This window comes from Phycodurus eques, chromosome 8 (assembly GCF_024500275.1).
Source record: "Phycodurus eques isolate BA_2022a chromosome 8, UOR_Pequ_1.1, whole genome shotgun sequence".
Classification (NCBI taxonomy): Eukaryota; Metazoa; Chordata; class Actinopteri; order Syngnathiformes; family Syngnathidae; genus Phycodurus; species Phycodurus eques.
The window spans coordinates 28,115,718-28,136,078 of record NC_084532.1 but is presented as its reverse complement, the minus strand read 5'-3'; the positions used below and the strand labels follow the sequence as shown (position 1 = coordinate 28,136,078).

Here is a 20,361-nt window from a genome sequence, read left to right as displayed (position 1 = left end):
TTATGGGCACAACTGCACATATATGGAGTCATACGTACCCCTGTCATATTGGAATGAAAGTGTAGGCTACACCTTTTTTATAACCACTAGGTGGCGGTGGCATTTTGGAATGAAAGTGTACAGCTTTTTCATAACCACTAGATGGTGGCAGAGATTTATAAAATGTGAACGTTTTTTTCCATTTGCCCCTATACGTATGTATAATGCGCACTATTGAGTTGACATTTTTGGGGGGGGGGGGGGGGGGGATGCGCATTATACACGAGAAATTACGGTAATTATGACCTTGAAAGGTTAAGAAATGGAAAACAATCTTTTTCACTCAGTATCTATCAGCTAAAAATTACATGATCTGATTTCTGATCACGTGATCTGATCGGGACTTGCTAATGTTGACTTGAACTGAAATGCTAAATGAGCTAATGATGACAACTGGAAAAACAAAAATACACCTGACATGTATGTGTTTTTTCAGACTAGATGGATAATCTGTTTTAAAATATACGGAGTCAAAGTAAAAAGTCATCAGAAAAATAATACAGTGTTACTTTGACTCACAAGTGCCCGGTTTACAAGTTTTTTTTCAAATTGCGAGTCGCCGCTTTGGCCCCTTTTTCGGGTTTGTGTTGAAGCTCCAATTTGAGTTGCGCATTGCATTTTCCACTCTCTTAGTGGCAAATGCGTCAAGTCATTCCAAGTGAAATGTCGTGTGCGGACGCATTGAGACATCCGGTTATTAAACTTATCTCCATTGTTTTCGAGGCCTTCCATTGTGCGCTGGCGCCTCTCTCTGCATTGTGTTGTTTTAACATTTGAGTTATAAATCTCCCAGTCTGGACTTCACCTTGAGCAGCAGTTTGCACCGACGCCGGTCTTTCTCTTTTAGCCAAAGCATGTGATTTCCTGACTTTCCGAGCTTGGCAAACGAACTGCTCAGCCCCCCCTCTCCTCGTCCATCCCACCCTCTCTCCCCCTTTTGCAGCAGCAGTTTGATGAAATGCTGCTCCGGCATTAAAAGGCATTAAAGGCTTTTCCTTGAGTTGCGCATTTCGTGTCCGTACGCAAAAAGACATTTCTGTTCCCTTAACGCTGTTGTTTACGTGGCATTGTGACACGCTCAGCAGTATTTTCAGTAAACCGCCATGAGCTACCTATGCGGGGGATTTGGCCACAGGGGCGCGCGAACAAACGTCATGAGAGGCATTAACACAAATGATTGGTTAGAAAAAAAACGTCTGTTGTTTAAACGAGAAAGTTGGATGTTGTGTTCAGAAGCCTTTTTTTTTTTTCCACTACAAGGGAAAAATTTGGCTGTGAAAAAAGAACCTGCAATGAGTTGCCATTTGTATGGGGGCCAACATGAGAAAGTGTGTTGACTTTAGGTGGAGTTACGTGGCTCTATATCAGTGCTTCTCAATTGTTTTTCTGTTACGACCCCCCCAGGAAGAAGAAACAACAAATCTGCGACCCGCAGCCCCCACGAATACACATCTATATGACATTGTATATAAAGTCTAATCTAATCCTTATAAACATTGAAGAAAGTACAAAAAAATGATATAGATCATGTTGCAATAAGGAATACATTTATTAATGTTGTTTTCAGTCTGTAACGGAAAATAAAGTGCATCAATTTCCGTGACATAGGAAATAAAAGTGAATAAATAACTCGTTTAAACTGTAAACGTTTGCCTGACATGAATAGCAATATAGAAAACTCTTTAATTTGCAAAAAAGAACAAATGAACAAAACGACTTGATTTTTCTGTTCCTTCTTTTTTTTTCTGATCCAAAAAGTCACAATTAATGTTTTGCAGAGAGCAACAAGAGCACCACTGCCAACTACTGCAGTGGATGTGCAATTACCCTTTATTCTAGTACGGCAAATCATGTTCTTCAGGGTCTCACACGGCCAACCCTGGCATCGCAGGGGGGTCGCGCCCCACTATTTGAGAACCCTTCCTCGGGTCCGACGTCAAAATCAATTTGATTGTTTTGTTTCGAAGTTATTTTGTAGCTCGCAGAAAATACGAGGAAACGTGTTTTTTTTCCATGTAGATGTAGTCTAACTCATTCACTGCCTTAGTTGGATGTTTGTGTTCCTCAATTGGAGGTCAACCGTTTACTGCCAAAGTCTAAATACGTCAAGTATGTTTTTCAACGGGTAGGCGTGAAAGACGGTCTCGCTCAGATTGTGAAATTTAGTTATGGAAACTACTGTAATGACAGAAAAGATTCTGCTCTACCTTTTGGTCGGTTCAGCGCTTAGACTGCCTTCTGTGGGTCCTGAAAGAACAGTCGAGGTGCTCTAAAAGGGCTTGCAAAATGGGCACTCTGCTTTTAAAAATGTCTGATAGTGAATGAGTAGACATTTTCAACCGCAACTGTATCACAAACTGTGACCCCCAAAACACAAAATATCATTTCAAATTCATCTTCCATTACCCTTGAAAGTACATGGCTTACAGATACTCTCCCTAACGTCCACTGACGAAGCTCCTCCCGGACATACAAAGACGTTAGTATCTCGGTCAAGATGTATCACTTCAACAATACTTCCTTGACACCAATTGTTACTTTCTTATTTGTCAGGTTTTTGGTGCCATCTTGTGGCATCTTGGGGTATTACAGAATGAGCACAAAAATGTGTGAGTAGCAAACCACGGCTATGCACGGTAATTGGTTATTTTACACTCCCCCCCCGATCAGTTGCGCATTTCTCTTGATGTTTGTCCATCTTGTGTATTTATTAGCAGCAGTCCTTTGCCAGCGTACAAAGCGCTTGACACCCATCCCGCACGCTCGGAGTGTTTAAACGCCTGTCTGCGGGTTTGCTTTGCAAAGTCATCGCATGTGCAGCTGATCTGTGCACGGCGAATCCCTGCGCCAGCTCGCAGTGACGGACAAGTGTTTTTCTTTACTTGTTATCAGAGGGGAGTGCTGGGACAACTTGGGCCTTGGAGAAAGAGGAGGAGGGGTCTGCTGTGATTAAAAGCAGATTGGAGGGTTTCCTGCCCTCGCGTGCTAACCTCGCTGAGCTCTAGCCCTCCTCTTGGTCTGTGCCACTTTTTTTTCCTTCTACTTCGACAAGTCCCTTTCTGGATGCTCTGCAACTACTCGGTCTCAAGTCACAATAGTAGGACACATCTGGATAAGTGGGGAAAAAGAAGGAATATAGGTCAGGATTGTTCCTCCCTCTTTCTGTTCCGGCCTATTTGCTTGTTTTCAGTGGAATGACCTCATCCGTCGCGCTCCAAAAACAAACAGCGGATACGACACGGCAGAGGTGGGGGACTCGAGTCACTCGACTTGACTCGAGTCAGACAGCGGACCGTTTTAGGACTTGGTTGGCTCAAACTTAGGAAAGACTCGGCTTCACTTTGACTTGGTATTCACGAGACTTGACTTGATTTTGGGACATAATCGTGCACAAGAGACTTGTCAACGTGCAAGCTTTGCGAAGACAGCCGAACTGCGGTAAGGGTTAAGCTAACCGATGGTTGGGCAAAGATTAACGACGCTTCATGTCGGTTATGTGTTTCATTGAGACGACAATAATGTAATAGACGATGAAAAGACTGGTTTGGGACCATTAAAGAAAATTACATGATTGCGAATGTGTCAGTACAGCTAACTAAGGTAAGTACAGATACTGAGTGCGTGTTTAATAATGCCAAATCATTTTTTTTATCCAAATAATCCATGGTATAATTGGTAGACCACTGGATTCTTCAAACATTCAATCGCTTCCGCCCTACACGTGACTTTCTCCCAGCTCTGCTACGCAGTCCAATCATACATGCTTACGTGCGTGTTCGTGATTAGGCGGAGGGCGACCGCTTGCCTCCCGGCCACACGGTGAGCCAGCTGGAGACCTGCAAGATCCGAAGTATCCGCGCCGGGACTCTGGAGCGTCTGGTGGAGACGCTGCTGACGGCGTTCGGCGACAACGACCTCACTTACACGTCCATCTTCCTGTCCACCTACCGAGCCTTCGCCGGCACGCAGACGGTACTGCAGCTGCTGCTTGACAGGTACCGATATAAGCGGCACGTGCACTCAGATCAAGTCCAGTTTACTGTGGCCCGTGCTGTATCGCAAATGTTTCCGTTAAACTTAGCAGTTGGTTTGGGTTGAAATACAATGTTTACAGTTCAATGTGTTTGGCAGGGGGAAAGTTATTTTTATGGTTTCTGTATCACGGATGGGTCTGGAATGGAACCTGAATGGGGGATCACTGTGGATATATATATTTTTTTAAATCTACGGTCTTGTTGTTGTGGCAGATATGGAAGTGCAGACGAAAATGAGCCAGGAGCCAAAAAAGGCCAAGTGTCTGAAAGCGATGGAGCCATCAGAAAGTGAGATTTCATGAGCTTTTGTAGCACTTTTCACGGATGGCCATGTCTAAAAGACACGGGTTTCTGTTTTCACAGTGCCTTAGCCTCGATCCTGCGTGCCTGGCTGGACCAGTGTCCTGAAGACTTCCAGGAGCCTCCGGACTACCCCTGCCTACACAGGCTGACGGACTACCTCCGCCGAGCCCTGCCTGGCTCTGAGGCCTCGCGACGGGCCGAGGGCCTGCTGGAGCAGCTGCAGGTCCAGGCCGGCGTGGACGAACCTGACGGTAGCCATTGTTGAACGTGTTCAAAGTGTTTATGCTTTTTCTCCGTCCCCCAAAATATTTCTGTACTTGGGTTATCTCATTTTGAACCAGATGAGAACATCCAGTGCTTTTGTCTCGGGACATCTTGACTCTTGCAATTCTCCTGCCACCTCTCTGAACAAAACTGAAATAGACACCTCCAATTATTTCAGAATGCCAGCGCCAGGCTCAGACACGTCACTGCCGTTCTGTTGTTCTCACGCTGGCTTCCAATTTTAGGATTCAGTACCAAATTTGAGCAGTCACTTCGAGTTCTCTGAATGGTCGGCCTTCAACTATCAACATTGTGTCATCTGAAGATTTTCATTCTTTTTTTTCATTCTTCCACACTTTGTTTTTCAGCTGGGTTCCATGGGAATAGTTCCTACTGCCTGGGCGAGCAGGATGAAGTCGACATGGAGGTTCAGGAGGACTTCTTGTCGTTTCAGTCCGACCTGGTGGCCGAGCAGCTGACCTACATGGACGCGGTAAGTGCAAGCAGACCACGCCGTCGCCGGGTCGTGTTTTAAAAGGGAAGCGGGCGCGTAACGCTATCCTGTTTTGTTCCGACCGCAGCTGCTGTTCAAAAAAGTCGTGCCGCACCACTGCCTGGGCTCCATCTGGTCCCAGAGGGACAAGAAGCAAAACAAGCACAGCGCCCCCACCGTCCGCGCCACCATCACGCAGTTCAACGCCGTGGCGGCCTGCGTGGTCAGCACCGTGCTGAAGCACCGACAGATACGGCCGCACGTCCGAGCGCGCGTCATTCAGCGCTGGATCGACATCGCTCAGGTTGGGGCGCAAAAGCAGACTCGCCGGACAAAACATTAGGCACACCTGCTACCTGCCTATTTTTATCTGCAAACGCCGCTTTAATAGAGTATAACAGTTTCCGACAATGGATTTTTGTTCCTTTTATTATTTTTATTTTTGAAACAATTTGCTGGCTGCCGCTGTAAGCCGTGAATTCCCCCACTGGGAAAAACGAAAGGATGTTTTTGTTATTCTATCAGGTTGTTCATGGGTTTTTACCAGATATTTACTATAATGCGCTCGCATGTGGGAAAGGAGAGCCACAGTCGCCAAAGTACATTTTAGCTGATTATTGAACACTGGAAAAGCAGTTAAACACAATGAGCACACTCGCGTAGCAGCTGCTGTGGGTCACAGTTCACGTCCCAACGCTCACACGCCAAGCCGCTATGCCCCGCCTCTTAAGGGCCAGAGGAGCCCCCCTCCCCAAAAAAAAGAGTAAACTAACCGTCGGGTGTCTTCTAACAGGAATGTCGCATACGTAAAAATTTCTCGTCCCTGCGATCCATCGTGTCGGCGTTGCAGTCCAACCCGCTGTACAGGCTGAAGAGAGCGTGGAACTGCGTACACAAGTAAGCCTCCTGATTCAGTTTCAAATGGAATCAGGCAGCCTTTGACGTTCTGACTCGCGCTCGATGCTCGGCAGAGACAGCACGCAGACCTTTGAGGAGCTGTCGGACATCTTTTCCGATCACAACAACTACCTGACCAGCAGAGAGCTGCTCATGCGGGTGAGTTTTCAACAACGATTATCTTACGACACAGCAGTTCAATGGCACTGTGGTTCATCCTATTTCAGTGTAATTCACAAAACCGCAAGCCATATTTTCAACTGTAAATATACCGCTGTATATAATGTGCACTGGAAGCGTGTGCACATGCCTTTCCGCAACTTCCACTAACGACCCAGGCTGAAACGTAGCTCTTCCCCGGCATACAAAGCTTGTCTCTCAGACAAGATCTATCACTTCTACATACGTCCTTGGCACCAATTACTACTTTACTATTTATTAGGGCCCTGGCTCCATCTTGTGGTGTTTTAGAGGGTTACAAATAGACTGTGACTGTCAGCAGTCCTGACAACAAACAATCTTTTTTGGAACCATGACCATTTAAAAAAAAATACAATTTACTAAATAACTTAATGCAGAGGGGATTTCATGATATCTGAACACCAATTTCCATGCGGACCCGGTTATTTTAAATAGACTGTACCAATAAATGCCGTTTTGGGTACGTGTCCCCTCTTTCTGACGTCCCTCCATTAGTCCGTAGCATCTTTATTTTGGGTCAGCAAGTGCAATATAAACATTGTGATCTTAAATTTCCCCTTAATGGACTAATAAAGGCTTTTCTCCTTGTCATAAACCCATTTTGCGTTTACTGAGAATTCACTCGGCCATAACGCGCCCGCCCCCCCTGCTATAAAGTAGATCATTCTCACTTAAAAGAGAACGGAGACTCAAACTGCACATTCCCTCAGTCACAGAAGTTTAGAATTTCCATGACCAAAGTTATTTTCTTCCTCCCCGTTGGCCCCCACAGGAAGGCACTTCAAAGTTTGCCAGTCTGGAGAGTTGTGCCAAGGAGCATCAAAAACGCACCCACAAGAGACTTCAGCTGCAGAAGGAAATGGTGAGACAAAGGCTGGAAGCTACGGCTAAAACTGGGTTGGACGGGATATTTTTGAACACCACGCCGTGGGTCGACGTCATTGAATAATTATTTGCGATTTCCTCCGTAGGGAGCCATGCAAGGAACCATACCTTACTTGGGGACCTTTCTGACCGACTTGACCATGCTCGACACAGCGCTTCCTGACCGAGTCGAGGTAACCAAAACAAAACCAAAAAAACGCTGTATGGTGGCAGTGAACTCAATTCACTGCACAACAAGCTGCAGTTCGCCAGATAAACTTTACTGACAAACTAAAAAATAAAACAACGAGCTAAACACATTTTGTGTTTAGCTTTGCCTAGGAAAGTCCTCTTCATGCTAACAAACAATGCGAAACGCCACAAACTGGCTAACAAATAGCATCTACGTGGCGGTGTTTGTTATAACCAGTTCAATCGCCGATATTAGGCCTTTTCCAATCGGCAAAAATGGGCTCTTTTGACTTTATATTTGATCTTATTACACATTACAACATAAGACAAAGAGAATGAAATTGAAACAACCAACAATACCACATTTTGAGCATATATATTCTTTCTCCTCTGCGACTGCACCTTACTGAGGCGTTCTAACCGTCTCCATGTATATCCATCCATATGTCTGTATTGTACTGCCCCCAGGTGGTCAAGGCGCACACACCACAGAGTCGCACAATAGCAATGAATGAATTATTCATGAGCCGCAATATGTTTCATTTATGTTTTTTGTAATATACAATATTATAGAGTGTTATTTTCCTTATTGAAGAAAAAAAAAAAAACATTTTTGGGGGACTTTCTTTTGTTGTTGTCGCTAGGAGCAATGTTGTTCAATTGCGCAGGTGTTTCACATCACAGCGAGCATCCGTGTAAGCCGCCGTCGCAAACTGGGGCGCCTTTTTATTTTATTTCTTCTTCCCCCCAAGAGAGTGTGTGTGTGAGGAATTTGCGGTCGGTCGGTCGGTCGGTTCGTGCGAGCGGTGCGCCCTAATGTTGTTTGTCTAAGCCGGCCGCTGCCATGCGATGTGCGCTGGCCCTGACAGCTCGCTCTCTGTGCCCTCCGCAGGGTGGTCTCATCAACTTCGAGAAGCGACGAAGGGTAAGCGCCACGTCTGTCGCGCGATCCGCTCCCGGGGTGAGGGGCTCCCGTTGGATTGATTTGTATGTTTGACTGCGCAGGAGTTCGAGGTGATCGCTCAGATCAAGCTGCTGCAGTCGGCCTGTAACAGCTACTGCCTGAGCCCGGATCAGGCGTTCCTGCGCTGGTTCAAGAGCCAGACTCTGCTCACTGAGGAGGAAAGGTAATGGGCTTCATGACCACCATCTGTTGCTTTGTCTATGCAAAAACTACACAAGCCATCTCCAATATATATATATATATATATATATATATATATATATATACACTACTATTAAAAAAAACAACATTTTTTTAAAAATAGCTTTACCCCTATCACAAGCTTTAAACATGTTCAAAAAAATTTAAAACACACTTAAACTTGGATAATTTAACATCAAAATGGTCACCCAAACAATTTCGTCTAACAAATAGCCGCTCGCTTAACGCTAACAACACAATGCCACAGATGGGCTCACGGAAAGTAGCATAGATGTGCTTCACAATTAAGGTCGTCCGTTGTCCGCTTCTACCTCCTTCCTGTCTTAATGGGCGCTGACGATGGCAGAAACTGCCGCTTGTCACTGTGTCGCAGGAACTAAGGAAATAGGGCGCTCCACAAATGTTTTTGCTTTTCTTACCAGTTGACCCTTGGCGGAGGTCTTCGCTCCACCGAGTGCTATTGTCGTCATCTATTAGGCAACAAAGAAACTCGTGCATGAGGTCATAGCTGAGTGCTTCTATTGTCCACACGCACAATGTATTCTTCTTCTTGGGTCACTTGAGCACTGCCCACTGATCTATTGTGTGTCCATCGAAGTCCCTTCACCGCGCTAATGTTTTCTGATGTTTCCATTGCAGTTACGCCCTGTCATGTGAAATCGAAGGCCTCGCCGATAGCAGCCCGGCCTCACCCAAGCCCCGAAAAAGCATGGTGAAGAGGCTCAGCCTGTGAGTACATCAACATGCATGCTACCCTTTCAAAGTTTGGGGGTCACGAACAAATGTCCTTATTTTCAAAAGAGACCACATTTTTGCCACATGAACAAAGTTTATACCAGTGATTCTCGAAGCGTGTTATCACGACTAGTGGTATGTGGGCTCCCCCTTGTGGTAGGTGAAAGAATCACTGACTAAGTACAGTTTAGTTGGATTTACATTTGAAGTCATCTTCAAGAACTGTTTTAATACATTTATTTCGGTAAAATTTTGATTTCACTTTTATGTGCGACACATTTTTATTAAGTCATTATTTAACTAATTCTATGACGTGGACGTTTGTGTTCGTCAAGTACGTTTTTCAACGGCTAGGCGCGGGAGAGGTCCGGCTTGTCCGTGAAATTCGGGTTTGTGAACCCGTGTAATGACAAAGAGACCCCTGTAGATGGCGGCGTTGCATCACGTCGGATTTCAGATCAGCACGGCTTTTGAGTCGAACATGAGGCAATGAATTTGGGCGTGTTGTTTCCAGGCTGTTCCTGGGCGCAGACAGCGGCGCGTCCAGTTCTCCGGTGCGAGAGACGCCGCGCTCGCCCCCGACCGGCAGCTCGGGGGAGAGCATGGACTCCGTCAGCGTGTCGTCCAGCGACTCCAGCAGCCCTTCAGAATGCGAGGGGCTCACCCCCACCCACGGCGCCGACGCCCAGCAGAACAAGGTGAGCACCGGCATCTTTGGATGTTATGAGAATACATTCAAAACCAGAATTGAGATGATCATAATCGTGGTTCAAAACACCGGCTCGAGCTCGAGGTCCGAATTCTAACAACAAGTCACGTTTGCCTCGTATGTCTTCAGCTCTCCGAATCTTCCTCTTGCACTTCGCTGCATTCCATGGACACGGGCTCGTCCGGCGCCAGCGTTACCACGACGCCCGTGTCCGCCCCGCTCCCGGGACCCCCGTGCACCCACCGGCGCTCCATGTCCCTCACGCCCATGTCCCCCTCGTTCCCCGGCCAAACGCCGGCGTACAACACGCAGGCCCGGGACGCCTGCATCGTCAGAGTCAGCCTGGAGCACGGCAACGGAAACCTCTACAAGAGCATCCTGGTAAACTCCTCGTCGTCTTTGCAGAAAGTCGGAACGTTCGAAGAACAACATGTTACTTTTTCCAGAATAAAATAAAGACAACATTTTCGTTTTCCAAAAAATATAGCATCACATTGATAGAAAATGTATTACTTTTTTTTTTTTTTTTTTTAGACTAAAGTCCTGTCATGAACAAAAACCTGATATTGCAATAATGTCAAAATAAAATTTTATTCAACAAACTTGTAATGTTCGGATAATAAAATGTCAATAATGTGAGCAAAACGCTGTAATGCTCTAATTTAGTCATCAAGTCACGAGAAAACGGCATAATATTACAATTACATTACGAAAGACTTTACAAAATGCATTAAGTTGTCTTACCAAGCTCTGCTCGCTCACTTCTACCACAGAATGCAAAACGCTTTAGACGGACGGGCTCGCGAAACTAGCACGGCTGTCATGGTAGTTAGACATTAAATGGGTTTTTGAACACAAACAGTGCAGCAACACGCACAGACTGAGCATATAGTCTTTATTTTCTTCGAAAAACAACTCTCGTTACTGTCTTTGTGTCATCAAATCGACGCGTATTCTACGTATGCATTATACTGCTCCCTGGTGGCCGAGCCGCACACACCAGGAGGAGCAGCGCAATGTCCATTGAATTAAAAAGCATGAAAAATACCAGCGGAAACTTTTGACTCATTTACATTCTATTTATTTATGTTACTACTGTGTGTTTTTATGAAGTACAATGGTGAAGTGTTATTTTTCTTATTTAAAAAAATAATAATAATTATTATTATTATTATTACACGTTATTCGTAATGATGATAATCAATTGTATTCACAACACACTTGACTGTACATCAAACGAATGATCTCAAAGGAGATTCTTGGAATAGTTCTCAGCGTGGTCCCGAGGCTCTTTGTACTTTATTCCTATTTGTTTTTCTTGTCAGCTGACGAGTCAAGACAAGACGAGGGCCGTGATTTCCCGAGCCATGGCCAAGCACAACCTGGAGCGGGAGCCCGAGGACGGCTACGAGCTGGTGCAGGTCATCTCTGACGACCGAGGTAATCGCCGGCGCAAAGTCCACACCGTCGCCCGACAGCAAGCTCAGTCCTGCACGCAGACAAACAAAAATAAAGGTCAATAAATTCGGAATTCATAATACATAAAAGTTAGTTTTTATTTGTTTTGTTATAGCGCAACTTTTTTTGGAGAGAGGTTTTAATGGATAGAAATCGACATAGTGATTGTCTTCTAAATATCAACCTTCCAAAAAAAGTTTGTATTGTTGCTCGCGGGCGGAATCCTAAATTCATACAGTTTCATAGATTTTTACAAATCGATACTATTCATCAGTCACCATGTGGGCTTTTTTTTTTACCACATTAAATCCTCTAAAGCGCTGAAAATAGCTTGAAGTTGAACAATATTATATTTCATAAATAAAAGATAGGATTTGAATTTAAATTTCCTGAAACATAATGGTTATGGAGAAGTGAGGATTCTACCTGTTTAATATCAAATGTGATGAATTCTCACAATTGTTTTTTAGAATGTTTTTCAATAATCTTTAATCGAATAGGAATTATTTCTCGTTGGCAAATTGGAATGAAAATGTATTCAATATCATGTTTATGAATGGGAGTTAATTATATAAATGATTGATGATTATGATCATTTAATTATTGCTAATACTTAATATATTACATATTACCTTTTTTACTGACGTTTTTGTAATTCTATATTTGTATTAACATTTTTGTATTTTTCCAATTTAACAGAAAATATCTATTTATGGTATTTTAATATATAATAGCAACGATATTGTTGTATTATATATATTTAATATAATTTTAAGTATTCTACAAATATATGATGGAAATTCAATTCTATTCAATATGAATTATTTGTATGTGACTATTGACTGTATGTGTGTAATAACTTTAATATTAAATATGCTGCATATTAAAATGTATTTGTGTTTGACAAATTTTCTTGAAATCATATGAAATGTCATATTAGCTGTTGTTATTAGTTACGCTTAAACAGAGAGGGGGGAAAAAACGATTTGAAGAATGATTCAATTAAAATGTATTGCGCATAAAGTTACATAAAAATGATGAAAAAACATATTGAAAAACAAACGGCTCTTAAAGATTCAATACAAATGTATTGAGGTTGAAAGTTAAATACAACTGAACTGTATTTAGGCAGTGATTCTTCCACGGCGCACTACACCTTTAAGAATCACTGAGGGAATAATATTTTGGTCCAGATTTGAATCCAATATTATAACACGCCGATATCGTCTTTTTCCCCTCACGTCAGAGTTGATCATCCCCGACAACGCCAACGTCTTCTACGCCATGAACACGTCGGCCAACTTCGACTTCCTGCTGCGTGTGCGCGGCGGCGGCGGCGTTCCGGTGCAGATGCGGGTGCGCTGTAGCTCCACGCTGCCCCGAACGCACCACCACCGCTCCAGCCTGTCGCTCAGACTCAGCAAAGTCACACTGTGAACGCAACACTACTCTGGAGCGCAAAATGGACGCCTGCAGGAAGAAGCCCCCCAAAACATTTGTTCGTAACATATCCGAATCGTAAGCATCAGTTCAATTCTATTTGCTTCCACGAGGAGGACTGTGGCCAAATTAAAATGCCGACTGAATGCTGTGACCGGTGACGTCTGCCAAGCATCAGAGAGGAGGGAACAGCGACCCCCGGTGGCTTCCTGGCCTTACTACACATGGGATTTGCACATGAAAAAACAAACAAACAAGGGAGCCTGTCCATAGCTCCTCAGCGCCAACAACAGTATTCTCTTATTATTATTATTGTTATTAATAATATTCTTAATATAGATAAACTTGGAACCTACAACAGTCTTCATGTGAGTAGGACTGTGTGTGCGTGAGAGAGTATATGAGAGTGAGAGTACCTGTGAGTGAGAGAGATCTCGAGCCGCATGACGGATGCCTGGCGTGCATTCTGATCGGCTCGTCAGTGGCCTTGCCGTCAGAATCGGAATCTCGCTACGGAACGAACGGCTCAGAGTTGCACTTGTCACTTGGCCCAAGATGCCAATGGGATGTAAATACAGAACATGAAAATGGCAGCGTTGCTTTTTGTATTTTATGGGGGGGGGGGGGGGTTGTTTTGTATAACGTCAGTCATTTGGAGGCTGCCGGAGGATTTTAGTGTCATTAATTCAGGAAGAAAAACAAGAGGGGGGGGGAATGTGATGCCTTTGCAAAACCTCCAGAGCAGCACTCGGCAAACTGTGACAGACGCACCGAGAAAAGAATAAAACCAAGTCAATAATCAATAAATAAAACATTTGGAAAGTCATTGTGAGGCCTGCGTGTGGGAAATGTCAAGCTATTTGCAAATAGAATCACTCTGACATCAAATCACCCATATTTTTTGAACTATCACTCCAAAATGTCAGAATATATATATAGAAAAACGACATGAAACAGAATTGTTTTCCAGAAATATTTGCATTAGTGTGAGGGGAAAAAAATGGAGAACAAAACGTTTTATCTTAAGAAAACGTTCCATCATGAGTCATAACTTTGCGAGAATAACATTTTATTTCTCATCCAAAACACGGGGAGAAAATGTTGAAATGTTACAAGTCTGATTTTTGCGGGGGGGGGGGGGGGAATTTTGAGTCATTTGAGACAAGACATAATGTTACAATGAGAAATAATTTGAGAAAAAAAGTAATGGACAAGAGTTTAAAAAAAAACAACAAAAAAAAGCATCAGGAACTTCATTCTTTCAAGTCCTCAATGAGAGTGCAATGAAACATTCTCGCATCTGGTCAACTTTGCATTGACGTCCGTGCAGCACTTGCACTCCAAGTTACTTTCTTCATTGCCAAAGAGTCTTCCTCCTCTACCTGAATCAATAAATTATTCATTTATCATGATTGGACGTTGTTTTGTCTTCTTATTCCTTGTTTAATGTCGTCGACGCCCGCAACATCACATCATCACGTCGAATACACGACGAAATGTCACATTGAATATGTATAAGATACACCGAATTGAATTAGGGTAATTTTATGCTGGTCAGTGGACGAAGAGAAAATGAGAAAAGTCGTGTCATTCATATTCATAAATGAAGATTTCAGACAGCGCGTCGACTCGAGGAGTGCGAAAACATTTTTGCTTTACTGGTCGTCACACGCAAAAGACTCGAAAACAAAAGACAGACTTTGAGGTAGACCGGTGATTCCCGACCGCAATTCACCGAGGGAAAATTGGACCCAAAACCATTTACTCACTACAAATAATGTGCATCTATTTATGCGACTGACGTATGCAAATGACGGGCAGAACAATTCAACGCGCGTCCACTAGATGGCAGACAATACAATTAAGCTGTGTATCCACCTTTTGCCGGTCATAAAATAAGAATAATAGCTTTCACATTTTTAATTTGTGAGTAAATCGAGACGAGATCATTATTGCGGTAGTCATACTTTTTGTAACTTTTTCTTTGGGGGGGCGGTTGTGTTGTGGCATTTTTTTTTTTTTTTTCTTCAATGTGAAATATGCACCTGGGCTCAATAAAAGGTGGGAAACACAAAGGTAGAGGAGTAGACGTTTAAAAAAAAAAAAAAAAAAAAAAAAAAAAAAAAAATGTCCATGTAACTTGTTGACATCCTCAAAAGGAGGATGACCTGAGCAATCATCAGATTCATCATTTTACAAAAAAAAGAAAACAGCTTTTTATTCATTAAAGTCCCTTTAAAAAAATTTTTTTTTTTAAAAAGTGTAGACAGTTTTACCTTGATCTAGGAGTTTAATTCATTCTGTGATCGAGTTTGTCACCAGTTGTTTTTTTTTTTCCAGATCCATACCAGTACGAGTATTCACTCCGGAGTACTCGCCGATACAGAGTCCCAATATCCAAGAACACAACGACAGAGAATTGTGATCAGAACTTTCTTTGTGATTCCGATGACTCGCAGATGTGTAGCGCCAACTACTGGCGAGGAGGACTTACTTGATGTCAGATTATCGGCAAGCATCGACAGCCTTCACGTGTACCCGCTACCTTGAAATAAGGCCGGGCACCTCTACCTGGTATCGCTACTCGCTCATCCCTAGTAAAAAAATATAAAACAGAACGGAAAGAAATAAACTACTTTTAGAAAGTGTCATTAGTGGAGTCTCCACGTGTTGGATGTGTGCCTTTAAGGGGCGGGGCCCTGGTGAGTGACGAGCAGTTTGCCCGTAAGTCTGCGTGCGAGTCTGGGCGTGAAAAGTGGCCCACGGCAGGTCCTTGAGAATGTCATTTAGGATTTGTGTGCTGGACTGCCCAGTTCCAGGGCAGTACAGTATGGTTAAAACAAACAAACAAACAAACAAACAAACAAACAAACAAACCTCAACAGCTCGTAAAACTCCTAAGTTGGGACAGTCGTAGCACCGTACTCCGTTTTGGAGTCGGAACGGGCGGCGTCTCAGGCGAGCTCGTGTCCGATGAAGCGTCGCAGGCGCTCCAGGTACTGCGCGTACAGTTCGATGTCGTTGTGCCCGGCGCCCTCCACCCACAGGGGCTCCACGGCCTTGGGGCAGCGCTCGAACAGCGCCAGGCCGTGCGAGAAGTCGATCACCTCGTCCTCGGTGCCGTGGATGACCAGCACGGGAGACGAGATCTTGGACACTTTCTCGATGCTGCCGAACACACGCGACACGGTTGACCCGGACCTTGCCCGTTGCGAAAGCAAACAACGAGCACTCTGCACTACTGGGCGTGATAAAAACATACAGTAATAACACAAGAAGACCGCAAATCATTTTACAGCGTGCGCGTCACGATTTCAGGCTTTAATTCAATAGATTGTGGGATTCCTTCTGGTGTGTGCACTTTGGCCACCAGGGGCCACATATAGTACGTACATTATCATACACGGAGAATCGGATGCAGAAACACAAAGGAGAGCATCACTACTAAGCTGCAATAATAATAGCGCGCGAAGAATACTTGACAGAGCACAGTTACATTGTCGGTCGACATGTGTTGCTGCACCGTTGAAGTTGCCATCACTTGTTTGATGGTTTGTAACATTGATGCTAGTTTCGTTAGCCCATCTTTGGTGTTTCGCATTATGTGTTAGAATTAAGCTAGCAGACTTTCTTCCGACAAAGTTTTGGTTAAAGGCACGATGCTTTGTGTTGGGTTTAGTTTGACAGTAAACGTGAGTTGCGAGTCGCCATAAACACAAGCCTGACCTGTACTTGCGGAATTTTGCCGTGACGTTAGTTCGCTTCTGCCGTGCAGTAAACGAAGGCGGGACTCACTTGGGGAAGGCGTCGAAGCAGTACGTCTTCTTGGTGTCGGGGAACGCCACCCTCATGCCCGACGTGAGCGGCGAGTGGAGGACCACGGCGGCGCACTCGTACCTGGACGCCAGGTCCACCGTGGGAACCGTACCGATGCTCTGGCCGTACAGGATGATGCTCTCGGGGCTCACGCCGTACCTGGCGGGCAACGCGCGCGGGCGCCAGGAAGAGGACACATTTATTTATTTTTTTAAACTGCGCCGCGATGCACCCGCAGTGGATAGAAAAAGTCCGCACACTCCTGAAACGCTACATGAAGACAACTCGCTGTTGGGAATAAATTCATACGATTTCACGGAACAAATGCTCGAATTTAGGTCGGTGAGTAGGGAGTGTCTTGCCGGTACCGAGTGCACAGGGTGTGCCAGGCGGCGTCGATGTCGGCGTAGAGGTCCTTCTCGCTGGGCTTGCCGGCGCTGACGCCGTAGCCGGAGTAGTCGTAGGAGAAGACGTTGCAGTTGATGCGCGTGCCCAGGCCGATGTAGAAGCTGCTCATCTGGCCCAAGTCCACCGCGTTGCCGTGGGAAAACAGCACCGTGAATCTGCACGCAAAACAAAATGTGGCGCGACGATAAGCGCGCCGTAACAAGTCTAGGTGGGGCTCATTTGGGCGTTCATATGAGATTGGGAGGAAATTGGGTTTAGTGCAAAAAGACACACCTGGATTTGGGAACACAGCGGACGTACATGCAGCCGATTTCGTTCCCTCGGCTGGACTGCGCCAGCGTCACCTCCACGGTGTCCAGCTCCCTCTGCGTGTACTGGAACTCGGCGCGCTCCGTCAGGTGGAGCTTCCACTCGCCGCGAGTGCGCAGGCTCGACCCCGAGCCGCCCGGGCCCGGTTCCGGTTCCGGGAGGAAGGCGTACGTGGGCTCCGGCGGCAGGAACGCCAGCTTGGCCGCGATGCGGCCGGGACACGGCGGGCAGCAGAAGAGGCCGCACAGCTCGCTGACCGACAGGCCGTTCATCTTCCGCTGCGGAGGCAGAACAACGTTGTCTTCCAAGAATTTTTCGCAGGACTTTGGGGTGCATCCCACGAGACCAGATCCAGCTTTGTACCAAGTAGCAGTGCCAAGTATGTCAAAAACACACATGGAATTTGTCTCCGCGAGTTGGAACTGCTCTCGTATGACAACAGACGGACATTTTGGCACTAAATACTATGAGACCTAAAAACACACTACAGAGAGTCACTCCACATTCAGAAACAAAACAAGAACAATTCGTACGTAGCTCTCCTCCACACAAAGCAGCCAGTGGAGCAAATGATCACCATTCACGCTTTTTGCTAATGTTACCGAATTATCTTTATTCTTAGGGGCGTCATAAATAGAAATGTGCTTTTTGTAGGTTTTTTTTTTTTTTTTTTTAAATTAGTAACTTGTTTCTTTGCATTTTTGCAGGCAGATCTAGAAAGGTTCTATATATACGCCGCTGTATGAATCATCAGAATGAACGCGGAAAAACCGTACCAATCAATGAACATTAGTGAAGCGGAAAGAAAAATTTGGCTTCGACTCTCAAGTGATGGACCAAAAAAAAAAAATAATAATGTAAAAACTAACAATAGACTCACTGATTAATTTAAAAGAGTCCATGTTAGAGAGTCACTTTGTGAAGGTCAAAATAGCCAAAATACAGGACCTTTAAGTACAGATACATTTGAAGAAAAAAACAAAACAAAACTTCAGTATTAAAGTATTACTTGGCAGAAAAATAAACCCTCCAATACAGACAGCAGAAAAATCTACAAGTGCCGTAACTAACGTACTTGTATTTGCCAAGTCCTCACCATTGTCATTAAAATTAAGTATTTTTAATTAAATTTGGGGAGTAACGGTAAAAAGTCGTAAGAAAACTAAGAGCACAGCGAGCCAAAAAAGACATTAGGTATAGTAAATAAAGTATTTGTACTTGACACTCATGACCACTGTCTACTAGACACATGCAAAACAAAAATAATAATAAAAAAAAAAAAGTGGAAAAGCAGACTCACCTGTTGGCTGACGTCGCTTTCAATGAGCTCAATTCCTGTGACGTCACAATGGGGCCCAGATAATGCCTATTTGTCCGTTAGCTAATGCTAACCGGGCTCAGAGCTAAAGTGGCAAGAAGACGACAGACGGCTTATCGGTTCAGAACAAAAACAAAAACAAAAACAAACAAACAAACAACAAACAACGTTCTTAAGGAGACAAAACAAGGCGAAACAAGGCGGCGACGCGCGTTCCAAAGCGTGTCATTGTGTCTTGACAAAAGTCCGAGCGACGCCGGCGTCTCCTCTTGTGTGGGAATTTGTGTCCTTTTTTTTTTTTTTTTTTTTTTTTTTTAATCCATGTTCGTGCCGTGTTGTGTTGTGGTTTGTCGGCGTCGCCGCACCCGGAAGCGACAGCGGACCGGATGTGAAGTAACGTGTATACACGGGCCATTTAAGGGAAACGACGTAAAAGGTTGCGTGCACATTACGCATTAAAAAAAAAACAAATTTAAAAATAACTGATAAACCAGGTTAAAATGTGTGTGTAAATGTTTATTGTTCTAACAAAATAATTCATGCACATTTTATCAACCAAATTTAATCTAAAAGGTCCACTGAATTATGTAAAATTGTTAACTTACTATAAATCAACATTCAATTAGATAAATAAATACAAATAAATCTAAATTTTATTCAACCAAATTTAGGGGGGGGGGGAAAGTCAAATTATTGCAACAAATATAAATCTTGATAGTGTACATGTTAAATTGTAGATCTAAGTTTTCTATTTACAATAAAGCAATCAGCTAATGAATTGAATAAATGAATAAAAAAAAATACTCCCCAAAAATTATTTAAAATAACCAATTCCAGAAAAAAAAAGATAAATTAATGCAGCAAATATTACCCAAGTCTTGACAAAGTAAAATTCCGGTGGGCCTTTTTTGTTGTTGTTGTTGTTGTCCTGTTTGGCTGTTAGGTCAAGCAGAATGGAATATCTGTATCCCGTTTATGCCGAAACAGTTTTACTGTGTCACAGTGGAGTTTTGAAGCTGCCGCTGTGGTTTCTTAGTATTATAATTGATGTTTATTGAGAATCGGAGTCGATCGGGTCGAACAGAACAAAGTTTCTAGAGGGGAGAGAGATACAAAGACAAAAGACCGTAAAATGTACCAATTGTGAAGCGGATGAGAAAAGTAAATCGTTACATTATCTACAACAATGCAACCTTAGATATGAGTGTTGGATGGGGCTGTAGTGCTCCACCCTGTGAGGGAAGGACAGAACAAGATGGAACAGGACAAGGACAGGAGAATCAATCGAGGGGCGGGATCGGGCCGAGGCGGACGGGACACGTCGCACACAGAGGCACCCAGGGCGGTCCGCCAGCCCCACCCAGGCGCCCCGACAACTGGCCACCTGGAGGAGGCTGCAGAGACCCATCCAATGAACTCCAAGGATGTTTTTTTTTTTTTTTTTAAATCTTTTTGTGTGTGGTGGCTGCACTAAAGTGTACCATGATGGCAAATATATGCCTGATAACTGTAGAAGTCCAACTGCAACTTTACACATATTAATCCCACCCAGGCCGCTAGGTGACAGTATCACACTGCCAACACCTTCCTGTTTTCAAAGAGTGAGCATTTGTACTTTATTTTAGTTCCACGTAGTTACAAAACCTACCTAATGCAGATCAATCAGCGCCACAAGTAGCGCACGCTTACGCAGCAACGATGGACACAAAGACAAGT

At 44.2% G+C, this 20,361-nt stretch overlaps 2 protein-coding genes across 6 annotated transcripts in view; one reads left to right on the top strand and one right to left on the bottom strand.

The window, feature by feature from the left end:
* The window catches only part of rgl1 (ral guanine nucleotide dissociation stimulator-like 1), a 40,827-nt gene extending 26,621 nt beyond the window's left edge, over nucleotides 1-14,206 (top strand). For 2 of the 4 annotated variants that reach the window (XM_061683421.1, XM_061683423.1), the window contains exons 3-18: nucleotides 3,826-4,034; nucleotides 4,287-4,361; nucleotides 4,437-4,627; nucleotides 5,009-5,133; nucleotides 5,222-5,437; nucleotides 5,927-6,030; nucleotides 6,105-6,189; nucleotides 7,004-7,093; nucleotides 7,203-7,289; nucleotides 8,180-8,212; nucleotides 8,293-8,414; nucleotides 9,092-9,181; nucleotides 9,702-9,885; nucleotides 10,026-10,277; nucleotides 11,222-11,411; nucleotides 12,601-14,206. In XM_061683421.1, the coding sequence (XP_061539405.1) occupies nucleotides 3,826-4,034; nucleotides 4,287-4,361; nucleotides 4,437-4,627; nucleotides 5,009-5,133; nucleotides 5,222-5,437; nucleotides 5,927-6,030; nucleotides 6,105-6,189; nucleotides 7,004-7,093; nucleotides 7,203-7,289; nucleotides 8,180-8,212; nucleotides 8,293-8,414; nucleotides 9,092-9,181; nucleotides 9,702-9,885; nucleotides 10,026-10,277; nucleotides 11,222-11,411; nucleotides 12,601-12,791 (2,244 nt within the window). In that variant the 3' untranslated portion in view covers nucleotides 12,792-14,206. The remainder of the gene's footprint in view (nucleotides 1-3,825; nucleotides 4,035-4,286; nucleotides 4,362-4,436; nucleotides 4,628-5,008; nucleotides 5,134-5,221; nucleotides 5,438-5,926; nucleotides 6,031-6,104; nucleotides 6,190-7,003; nucleotides 7,094-7,202; nucleotides 7,290-8,179; nucleotides 8,213-8,292; nucleotides 8,415-9,091; nucleotides 9,182-9,701; nucleotides 9,886-10,025; nucleotides 10,278-11,221; nucleotides 11,412-12,600) is intronic. The other 2 variants (XM_061683422.1, XM_061683425.1) reach the window with 1 other exon arrangement.
* On the bottom strand, nucleotides 13,707-18,977 carry abhd17ab (abhydrolase domain containing 17A, depalmitoylase b). Of its 2 annotated transcripts, XR_009769029.1 has the most exons (6): nucleotides 18,628-18,977; nucleotides 17,292-17,605; nucleotides 16,979-17,173; nucleotides 16,590-16,769; nucleotides 15,672-15,962; nucleotides 13,707-15,388 (listed from the first exon to the last, which is right to left on the bottom strand). XR_009769029.1 is itself a non-coding variant. In XM_061683441.1 (5 exons), exons 2-5 carry the CDS (start codon nucleotides 17,597-17,599, stop codon nucleotides 15,749-15,751), a joined length of 897 nt encoding a protein of 298 aa, XP_061539425.1. In that variant the 5' UTR covers nucleotides 17,600-17,605; nucleotides 18,628-18,977; the 3' UTR covers nucleotides 13,707-15,748. The 2 variants fall into 2 exon arrangements, 1 of the variants encoding a protein (XP_061539425.1); XM_061683441.1 differs by having other exon boundaries at nucleotides 13,707-15,962.
* Nucleotides 18,978-20,361: the final 1,384 nt, after the last annotated feature.

Coding starts and splice junctions, on each gene's coding strand:
- abhd17ab (XM_061683441.1), bottom strand. CDS start 17,599: ATGAACGGCCTGTCGGTCAGCGAGCTGTGCGGCCTCTTCTGCTGCCCG. Junction 16,770..16,978: donor TGGCACACCCTGTGCACTCG/GTACCGGCAAGA, acceptor GTTGCCCGCCAG/GTACGGCGTGAGCCCCGAGA. Junction 15,963..16,589: donor TGCTTCGACGCCTTCCCCAA/GTGAGTCCCGCC, acceptor TGTGTTCGGCAG/CATCGAGAAAGTGTCCAAGA.